This window comes from Odontesthes bonariensis, chromosome 19, assembly GCF_027942865.1.
Source record: "Odontesthes bonariensis isolate fOdoBon6 chromosome 19, fOdoBon6.hap1, whole genome shotgun sequence".
Lineage (NCBI taxonomy): Eukaryota > Metazoa > Chordata > Actinopteri > Atheriniformes > Atherinopsidae > Odontesthes > Odontesthes bonariensis.
In genome coordinates this window covers 1,017,720-1,028,526 of record NC_134524.1, presented here as the reverse complement: position 1 = coordinate 1,028,526, position 10,807 = coordinate 1,017,720, and the positions used below count along the sequence as shown (strand labels likewise).

General features: G+C 47.8%; 1 protein-coding gene across 2 annotated transcripts in view; it reads left to right on the top strand.

Moving 5' to 3' along the window:
- The window catches only part of LOC142369086 (H-2 class II histocompatibility antigen, E-S beta chain-like), a 91,126-nt gene that overhangs the window by 72,243 nt on the left and 8,076 nt on the right, over positions 1-10,807 (top strand). The window contains exons 1-4 of one of the 2 annotated variants that reach the window (XM_075451325.1): positions 825-932; positions 2,438-2,710; positions 3,512-3,725; positions 5,615-5,682. In XM_075451325.1, the coding sequence (XP_075307440.1) occupies positions 878-932; positions 2,438-2,710; positions 3,512-3,725; positions 5,615-5,682 (610 nt within the window). In that variant the 5' untranslated portion in view covers positions 825-877. Of the gene's footprint in view, positions 1-824; positions 933-2,437; positions 2,711-3,511; positions 3,726-5,614; positions 5,683-10,807 lie in introns of those variants that run through there. The other variant, XM_075451326.1, reaches the window with a different exon arrangement.

Genomic DNA, 10,807 nt, shown 5'->3' with positions numbered 1-10,807 from the left:
GACTTACAATCAGTGTGTTCCACATCGGTAGGCAAAAGAACTTCAGGTCACAAGAAATCATGAGTGCATTTCCTTCCAAAACCAAACAGCTAAGAGCATAACTAGCGCAGAGTAAGTGCAGTAAGTTAGGTACCGATACAAATGGGAAGACAATTTAGGAAACAAATAAGTGCGTAAGGAGCTGGGACGAAACAGGTGATGTCCTCAGAGGGATCTGGGTAGTGTTTCCTGCAGAGGTGGGTTAGCAGCCTGCGGCCAAAGGTGGGCAGCGACTCAGCTGTCCTGACATCATTTATAATTTTCATTTTTAGCCACTAAAACTCGATGAGCACATTTTTAGTCTTTATAAATATTATATTAATGTAAATTCACTCGTTCAGTATTTCTTATTTGCAGCTGTCTTATTACAGGGAGGTTCAGGAGTTATAATCACATTAAGGGGGATAACTAAAGACTAGATTTATACAGACTAAAGAAGCCAAACTGAGCTAAAACAGAAAAACAACAGAGAGCTGCCAACAAGGAAGTATGAACAAAAAGATGAATCATCACCAAAGAGAAACAAGCAGCAGAAACCTGAATAAAAACTGCTGAATAAAGAAACTTTCTGATGTTCTACACACTGATTTATGTGTAATGCTCCTTTATCTGGTCTCCCACAGTCAGCTGTTTCTCTGTGTGACTCCCACAGCAACATTAAAGGAGTTTATAAGGACGTTACAGTCGCCTTCATCTGATCTGCAGCTCAGCAGACTTCTGTCAGAGTGCTCTACCTGGCAACTGATGACGCTGCGTCATGTGACCGTTTCCTCCGCTTATAGAGCAGCTCTCAGTCAGACCGAGTCAGTGTTTGTCAGCTGAACACACAGAGAGAGACATGGCTTCACCCTTCCTCTGCCTCTGCCTCCTGTTCATCACCGTCTGCACAGCAGGTAGGATCAATACTCTGATCAATACTCTGATTACTGATCAATACTCTGATTAATACTCTGATTACTGATCAATACTCTGATCAGTACTCTGATTAATACTCTGATTACTGATCAGTACTCTGATCAATACTCTGATTACTGATCAATACTCTGATCAGTACTCTGATTAATACTCTGATTACTGATCAATACTCTGATCAATACTCTGATTACTGATCAATACTCTGATTACTGATCAATACTCTGATCAATACTCTGATCAATACTCTGATTACTGATCAATACTCTGATCAATACTTTGATCAATACTCTGATCAGTACTCTGATTACTGATCAATACTCTGATCAATACTCTGATTACTGATCAATAATCTGATCAATACTCTGATCAATACTCTGATTGCTGATCAATACTCTGATCAGTACTCTGATTACTGATCAATACTCTGATCAGTACTCTGATTACTGATCAATACTCTGATCAGTACTCTGATTACTGATCAATACTCTGATCAATACTCTGATCAGTACTCTGATTACTGATCAATACTCTGATCAGTACTCTGATCAGTACTCTGATTACTGATTAATACTCTGATCAATACTCTGATCAGTACTCTGATTACTGATTAATACTCTGATCAATACTCTGATTACTGATCAATACTCTGATTACTGATTAATACTCTGATCAATACTCTGATTACTGATCAATACTCTGAGCAATACTCTGATTACTGATCAATACTCTGATTACTGATTAATACTCTGATCACTGATTAACACTCTGATTACTGATCAATAATCTGATCAGTACTCTGATTAATACTCTGATCAATACTCTGATCAATACTCTGATTACTGATTAATACTCTGATCAATACTCTGATTACTGATCAATACTCTGATCAGTACTCTGATTACTGATCAATACTCTGATCAGTACTCTGATTACTGATCAATACTCTGATCAGTACTCTGATCAATACTCTGATCAATACTCTGATCAATACTCTGATCAATACTCTGATTACTGATCAATACTCTGATCAATACTCTGATTACTGATCAATACTCTGATTACTGATTAATACTCTGATCAATACTCTGATTACTGATCAATACTCTGATTAATACTCTGATTAATACTCTGATCAGTACTCTGATTACTGATTAATACTCTGATCAATACTCTGATTAATACTCTGATTACTGATTAATACTCTGATCAATACTCTGATTACTGATCAATACTCTGATCTGTACTCTGATTACTGATCAATACTCTGATTAATACTCTGATTACTGATCAATACTCTGATCAGTACTCTGATTACTGATCAATACTCTGATTAATACTCTGATTACTGATCAATACTCTGATCAATTATCTGATCAATACTCTGATCAGTACTCTGATTACTGATCAATACTCTGATTAATACTCTGATTACTGATCAATACTCTGACCAATACTCTGATCAATACTCTGATCTGTTCCTCAGATGGATTCAGGGAGTTTTATGCGATTCGCTGTGAGTTTAACTCGACTGAGCTGAAGGACATCGAGTTCATCCAGTCATATTTCTACAACAAGCTGGAATACGCCAGGTTCAGCAGCAGTTTGGGGAAGTTTGTCGGATACACTGAGTTCGGAGTGAAGAACGCAGAGCGCTGGAACAAAGATACAGGACAGCTGGCTGCGCTGAGGGCTCAGAAGGAGACGTACTGCCAACACAACATTGGGCTCTGGTACAGTGGCTTTCTGCCTAAATCAGGTGAGTGTTGGTGGGAGATCTTCTTCTCTTCCTCAGACTGAACTGACTGCAGATCAGCTGCTGAGTTCAACCACACTCACATATTCTACAGCTTCTCTTCTTCTGCACCGGATTTATTACACATATCTGCAGCTGTGCGTCGCCCCCTGGTGGCCAGACTCTGGCACTGCAGCTGCTTTATAACTGATCAATAACAACGCTGCTAACGATCAATAATTACAGTTTTACCTCATAAACTTTTCTGATTACATTTATTTTAATAAAAATAAAGTTAAAATATCTATAAAAGCAACTAAAAGTCTGACAGAAACTTTCATTACAGTCCAGATTTATTATTTATTTATTTACATCATGTTAAATACGATGAATAAAAGCTACAATAAAGTGATTAAATGTTACCTGATCAATAGTTCATACTCAGGAAAATGTGAATTAAACATAATTAATGTTTTATATCAGCTGAACTGAGTTAATGTTCATCTTTATTTATCTTTATTAACATTTATTTATTTATATTTATTTATATTTATATATCTTTATTTACATGTATTTACCTTTATTCTCCAGATGTTTACAGATGAGTTTGTTCAGATTATTAAACTTTATTAAACTGACGAGGCTCATGCAGCCTCTCATTGCTTCTGTCGCCTCCTGCTGATGCTTCTGTGGATTCAAACTAAACTTTATCGTCCTCCTCGTGCACTTTTATCTGTGTTGGGATCCATAAACTGTGCACGTCTGGCAGCACATGAACCCGATCAGTGACCTCATCGGTCCAATAAACCTCCTCTGTGTGTCCAGTGAAGCCGACTGTCAGGCTGTACTCCACGGCGCCCTCTGCTGGGCGCCATGCCGCCATGTTGCTCTGCAGAGTCTACGACTTCTACCCCAAAACCATCAAGGTGAGCTGGCTCAGAGACGGACAGGAAGTCACCTCTGATGTCACTTCCACCGAGGAGATGGAGGACGGTGACTGGTACTACCAGATCCAGTCACACCTGGAGTACACGCCCAGGTGAGTCCAGAACCAGAACCATAAGCAGGACCAGGACCAGAACCAGAACCAGAACCAAAACCAAAACAGAAAAAAACAGAACCAGGACCAAAACCAAAAACAGAACTAGAACTAGAACTAGAACTAGAACCAGAACCAGGACCAAAAACAGGTCCAGAACCAGAACCAGAACCAAGAGCAGAACCAGAACCAGAACCAGAACTAGAACCAAGAGCAGAACCAGAACCAGAACCAGGACCAGGACCAGAACCAGAACCAGGAGCAGAACCAGAACCAGAACCAGAACCAGAACCAGAACCAGAACCAGAACCAGGACCAGAACCAGGAGCAGGACCAGAACCAGAACCAGGACCAAAACCAAAAACAGAACTAGAACTAGAACTAGAACTAGAACCAGAACCAGGACCAAAAACAAAAACAAAAACAAAAACAGAACCAGAACCAGAACCAGGACCAAAACCAAAACCAAAACAGAAAAAAACAGAACCAGGACCAAAACCAAAAACAGAACTAGAACTAGAACTAGAACTAGAACCAGAACCAGGACCAAAAACAAAAACAGAACCAGAACCAGGACCAAAACCAGAAACAGAACTAGAACTAGAACTAGAACTAGAACCAGAACCAGAACCAGAACCAGGACCAAAAACAAAAACAGAACCAGAACCAGGACCAAAACCAAAACCAGAACTAGAACCAGGACCAAAACCAAAACCAGAAACAGAACTAGAACTAGAACTAGAACTAGAACCAGAACCAGAACCAGGACCAAAACCAAAACCAGAAACAGAACTAGAACTAGAACCAGAACCAGAACCAAAACCAAAACCAAAACAGAAAAAAACAGAACCAGGACCAAAACCAAAAACAGAACTAGAACTAGAACTAGAACTAGAACTAGAACCAGAACCAGAACCAGAACCAGGACCAAAAACAGAACCAGAACCAGGACCAAAACCAGAACTAGAACTAGAACTAGAACTAGAACTAGAACTAGAACCAGAACCAGAACCAGGACCAAAAACAAAAACAGAACCAGAACCAGGACCAAAACCAAAACCAGAACTAGAACTAGAACTAGAACTAGAACTAGAACCAGAACCAGAACCAGGACCAAAACCAAAACCAGAAACAGAACTAGAACTAGAACTAGAACTAGAACCAGAACCAGGACCAGGACCAAAACCAAAACCAAAACCAGAAACAGAACTAGAACTAGAACTAGAACTAGAACCAGAACCAGAACCAGGACCAAAAACAAAAACAGAACTAGAACCAGAACCAGTACCAGAACCAGAACCAGGACCAAAAACAAAAACAGAACCAGAACCAGGACCAAAACCAAAACCAGAAACAGAACTAGAACTAGAACTAGAACTAGAACCAGAACCAGTACCAGAACCAGAACCAGAACTAGAACTACAACTAGAACCAGAACCAGAACCAGGACCAAAAACAAAAACAGAACTAGAACCAGAACCAGTACCATAACCAGAACCAGGACCAAAACCAAAACCAAAAACAGAACCAGAACCAGAACCGGAACCAAAACCAAAACCAAAACCAGAAACAGAACTAGAACTAGAACTAGAACCAGAACCAGAACTAAAACCAAAAGTAGAACCAGAACCAAAAACGGAACCAGAACCAGGACCAAAACCAAAAACGGAACCAGAACCAGAAATAGAAATGGAACCAGAACCAGAAGCATTCATTCTGACACTATAAATCAGAACTATTACAACATGGTTTCTGACTGAGTTTAAAGAGTTAAAATACGTCAAAGATCAGTTTTTGTTCAGTTTGAGAGTTCTGATCCAGTCTGATCAGGCCTGATCCAGTTTACAGAGTTCTGTCAGAATCAGTGATGTTGGTTTGTGTCGCTGCAGGTCTGGAGAGAAGATCTCCTGTAAGGTGGAACACGCCAGCCTGCAGGAACCTCTGATTACTGACTGGGGTAAATACCTGTCTGTCTCTCACCCGTCTGTCTCTCACCCGTCTGTCTCTCACCCGTCTGTCTCTCACCCGTCTGTCTCTCACCCGTCTGTCTCTCACCCGTCTGTCTCTCACCCGTCTGTCTCTCACCCGTCTGTCTCTCACCCGTCTGACTCTCACCCGTCTGACTCTCACCCGTCTGTCTCTCACCCGTCTGACTCTCACCCGTCTGTCTCTCACCCGTCTGTCTCTCACCCGTCTGTCTCTCACCCGTCTGTCTCTCACCCGTCTGACTCTCACCCGTCTGACTCTCACCCGTCTGTCTCTCACCCGTCTGTCTCTCACCCGTCTGTCTCTCACCCGTCTGTCTCTCACCCGTCTGTCTCTCACCCGTCTGTCTCTCACCCGTCTGACTCTCACCTGTCTGTCTCTCACCCGTCTGTCTCTCACCCGTCTGTCTCTCACCTGTCTGTCTCTCACCTGTCTGTCTCTCACCTGTCTGTCTCTCACCCGTCTGACTCTCACCCGTCTGTGTCTCACCTGTCTGTCTCTCACCCGTCTGTCTCTCACCCGTCTGACTCTCACCCGTCTGTCTCTCACCCGTCTGTCTCTCACCCGTCTGTCTCTCACCCGTCTGTCTCTCACCTGTCTGTCTCTCACCTGTCTGTCTCTCACCTGTCTGACTCTCACCCGTCTGACTCTCACCCGTCTGTGTCTCACCTGTCTGTCTCTCACCCGTCTGTCTCTCACCCGTCTGACTCTCAACCGTCTGTCTCTCACCCGTCTGTCTCTCACCCGTCTGACTCTCACCCGTCTGTCTCTCACCCGTCTGTCTCTCACCTGTCTGTCTCTCACCCGTCTGTCTCTCACCCGTCTGTCTCTCACCCGTCTGACTCTCACCCGTCTGACTCTCACCCGTCTGTCTCTCACCCGTCTGTCTCTCACCCGTCTGTCTCTCACCTGTCTGTCTCTCACCCGTCTGTCTCTCACCCGTCTGACTCTCACCTGTCTGTCTCTCACCTGTCTGTCTCTCACCTGTCTGACTCTCACCCGTCTGACTCTCACCCGTCTGTGTCTCACCTGTCTGTCTCTCACCCGTCTGACTCTCACCTGTCTGTCTCTCACCCGTCTGTCTCTCACCTGTCTGTCTCTCACCTGTCTGTCTGACTCTCACCTGTCTGTCTCTCACCCGTCTGACTCTCACCTGTCTGTCTCTCACCCGTCTGTCTCTCACCCGTCTGACTCTCACCCGTCTGTCTCTCACCCGTCTGTCTCTCACCCGTCTGTCTCTCACCCGTCTGTCTCTCACCCGTCTGTCTCTCACCCGTCTGACTCTCACCTGTCTGTCTCTCACCCGTCTGTCTCTCACCCGTCTGACTCTCACCCGTCTGTCTCTCACCCGTCTGTCTCTCACCTGTCTGTCTCTCACCCGTCTGTCTCTCACCCGTCTGTCTCTCACCCGTCTGACTCTCACCCGTCTGACTCTCACCCGTCTGTCTCTCACCCGTCTGTCTCTCACCCGTCTGTCTCTCACCTGTCTGTCTCTCACCCGTCTGTCTCTCACCCGTCTGACTCTCACCTGTCTGTCTCTCACCCGTCTGTCTCTCACCCGTCTGTCTCTCACCTGTCTGTCTCTCACCTGTCTGACTCTCACCCGTCTGACTCTCACCTGTCTGTGTCTCACCTGTCTGTGTCTCACCTGTCTGTCTCTCACCCGTCTGACTCTCACCCGTCTGACTCTCACCCGTCTGAGTCTCACCTGTCTGATTCTCACCCGTCTGACTCTCACCCGTCTGAGTCTCACCTGTCTGATTCTCACCCGTCTGACTCTCACCCGTCTGAGTCTCACCTGTCTGACTCTCACCCGTCTGAGTCTCACCTGTCTGACTCTCACCCGTCTGACTCTCACCCGTCTGTCTCTCACCCGTCTGACTCTCACCCGTCTGTCTCTCACCCGTCTGTCTCTCACCCGTCTGTCTCTCACCTGTCTGTCTCTCACCCGTCTGTCTCTCACCCGTCTGTCTCTCACCCGTCTGACTCTCACCCGTCTGACTCTCACCCGTCTGAGTCTCACCCGTCTGTCTCTCACCCGTCTGTCTCTCACCCGTCTGACTCTCACCCGTCTGTCTCTCACCCGTCTGACTCTCACCCGTCTGAGTCTCACCCGTCTGTCTCTCACCCGTCTGACTCTCACCCGTCTGTCTCTCACCTGTCTGACTCTCACCCGTCTGTCTCTCACCCGTCTGTCTCTCACCCGTCTGACTCTCACCTGTCTGTCTCTCACCTGTCTGACTCTCACCTGTCTGTGTCTCACCTGTCTGTCTCTCACCCGTCTGTCTCTCACCCGTCTGACTCTCACCTGTCTGTCTCTCACCCGTCTGTCTCTCACCCGTCTGACTCTCACCTGTCTGTCTCTCACCCGTCTGACTCTCACCTGTCTGACTCTCACCCATCTGACTCTCACCCGTCTGACTCTCACCCGTCTGTCTCTCACCCGTCTGACTCTCACCCGTCTGTCTCTCACCCGTCTGTCTCTCACCTGTCTGTCTCTCACCCGTCTGTCTCTCACCCGTCTGTCTCTCACCCATCTGTCTCTCACCCGTCTGTCTCTTACCCGTCTGTCTCTCACCCGTCTGACTCTCACCCGTCTGTCTCTCACCTGTCTGTCTCTCACCCGTCTGTCTCTCACCCGTCTGACTCTCACCTGTCTGTCTCTCACCCGTCTGTCTGTCTCTCACCCGTCTGACTCTCACCTGTCTGACTCTCACCTGTCTGTCTCTCACCTGTCTGTCTCTCACCTGTCTGACTCTCACCTGTCTGTCTCTCACCTGTCTGTCTCTCACCTGTCTGTCTCTCACCCGTCTGACTCTCACCTGTCTGACTCTCACCTGTCTGTCTCTCACCTGTCTGACTCTCACCCGTCTGACTCTCACCTGTCTGTCTCTCACCTGTCTGTCTCTCACCTGTCTGTCTCTCACCCGTCTGTCTCTCACCCGTCTGACTCTCACCCGTCTGTCTCTCACCCGTCTGTCTCTCACCCGTCTGACTCTCACCTGTCTGACTCTCACCTGTCTGTCTCTCACCTGTCTGTCTCTCACCTGTCTGTCTCTCACCTGTCTGACTCTCACCTGTCTGTCTCTCACCTGTCTGTCTCTCACCCGTCTGTCTCTCACCCGTCTGTCTCTCACCCGTCTGTCTCTCACCCGTCTGTCTCTCACCCGTCTGACTCTCACCCGTCTGTCTCTCACCTGTCTGTCTCTCACCTGTCTGACTCTCACCTGTCTCTCACCTGTCTGTCTCTCACCCGTCTGTCTCTCACCCGTCTGTCTCTCACCCGTCTGACTCTCACCTGTCTGTCTCTCACCCGCCTGACTCTCACCCGTCTGTCTCTCACCCGTCTGTCTCTCACCTGTCTGTCTCTCACCTGTCTGTCTCTCACCCGTCTGTCTCTCACCCGTCTGTCTCTCACCCGTCTGACTCTCACCCGTCTGTCTCTCACCTGTCTGTCTGTCTCTCACCTGTCTGACTCTCACCTGTCTGTCTCTCACCTGTCTGTCTGTCTCTCACCTGTCTGACTCTCACCTGTCTGTCTCTCACCTGTCTGACTCTCACCTGTCTGTCTCTCACCCGTCTGTCTCTCACCTGTCTGTCTCTCACCTGTCTGTCTCTCACCTGTCTGACTCTCACCCGTCTGTCTGACTCTCACCCGTCTGACTCTCACCTGTCTGTCTCTCACCTGTCTGACTCTCACCTGTCTGACTCTCACCTGTCTGTCTCTCACCTGTCTGTCTCTCACCTGTCTGTCTCTCACCCGTCTGTCTGACTCTCACCCGTCTGTCTCTCACCTGTCTGTCTCTCACCTGTCTGTCTCTCACCCGTCTGTCTCTCACCTGTCTGTCTCTCACCCGTCTGTCTCTCACCCGTCTGTCTCTCACCCGTCTGACTCTCACCCGTCTGTCTCTCACCTGTCTGTCTGTCTCTCACCTGTCTGACTCTCACCTGTCTGTCTCTCACCTGTCTGTCTGTCTCTCACCTGTCTGACTCTCACCTGTCTGTCTCTCACCTGTCTGTCTCTCACCTGTCTGTCTCTCACCTGTCTGACTCTCACCCGTCTGTCTGACTCTCACCCGTCTGACTCTCACCTGTCTGTCTCTCACCTGTCTGACTCTCACCTGTCTGACTCTCACCTGTCTGTCTCTCACCTGTCTGACTCTCACCTGTCTGTCTCTCACCTGTCTGACTCTCACCTGTCTGACTCTCACCTGTCTGTCTCTCACCTGTCTGTCTCTCACCTGTCTGTCTCTCACCTGTCTGTCTGTCTCTCACCTGTCTGACTCTCACCCGTCTGTCTGACTCTCACCCGTCTGACTCTCACCTGTCTGTCTCTCACCTGTCTGACTCTCACCTGTCTGACTCTCACCTGTCTGTCTCTCACCTGTCTGTCTCTCACCTGTCTGTCTGTCTCTCACCTGTCTGTCTCTCACCCGTCTGTCTGACTCTCACCCGTCTGACTCTCACCTGTCTGTCTCTCACCTGTCTGACTCTCACCTGTCTGACTCTCACCTGTCTGTCTCTCACCTGTCTGTCTCTCACCCGTCTGACTCTCACCCGTCTGTCTGACTCTCACCCGTCTGACTCTCACCCGTCTGACTCTCACCTGTCTGTCTCTCACCTGTCTGACTCTCACCTGTCTGACTCTCACCTGTCTGTCTCTCACCTGTCTGTCTCTCACCTGTCTGTCTCTCACCTGTCTGTCTGTCTCTCACCTGTCTGACTCTCACCCGTCTGTCTGACTCTCACCCGTCTGACTCTCACCTGTCTGTCTCTCACCTGTCTGACTCTCACCTGTCTGACTCTCACCTGTCTGTCTCTCACCTGTCTGTCTCTCACCTGTCTGTCTCTCACCTGTCTGTCTGTCTCTCACCTGTCTGACTCTCACCCGTCTGTCTGACTCTCACCCGTCTGACTCTCACCTGTCTGTCTCTCACCTGTCTGACTCTCACCTGTCTGACTCTCACCTGTCTGTCTCTCACCTGTCTGTCTCTCACCTGTCTGTCTGTCTCTCACCTGTCTGTCTCTCACCTGTCTGTCTCTCACCTGTCTGACTCTCACCTGTCTGTCTCTCACCTGTCTGTCTGTCTCTCACC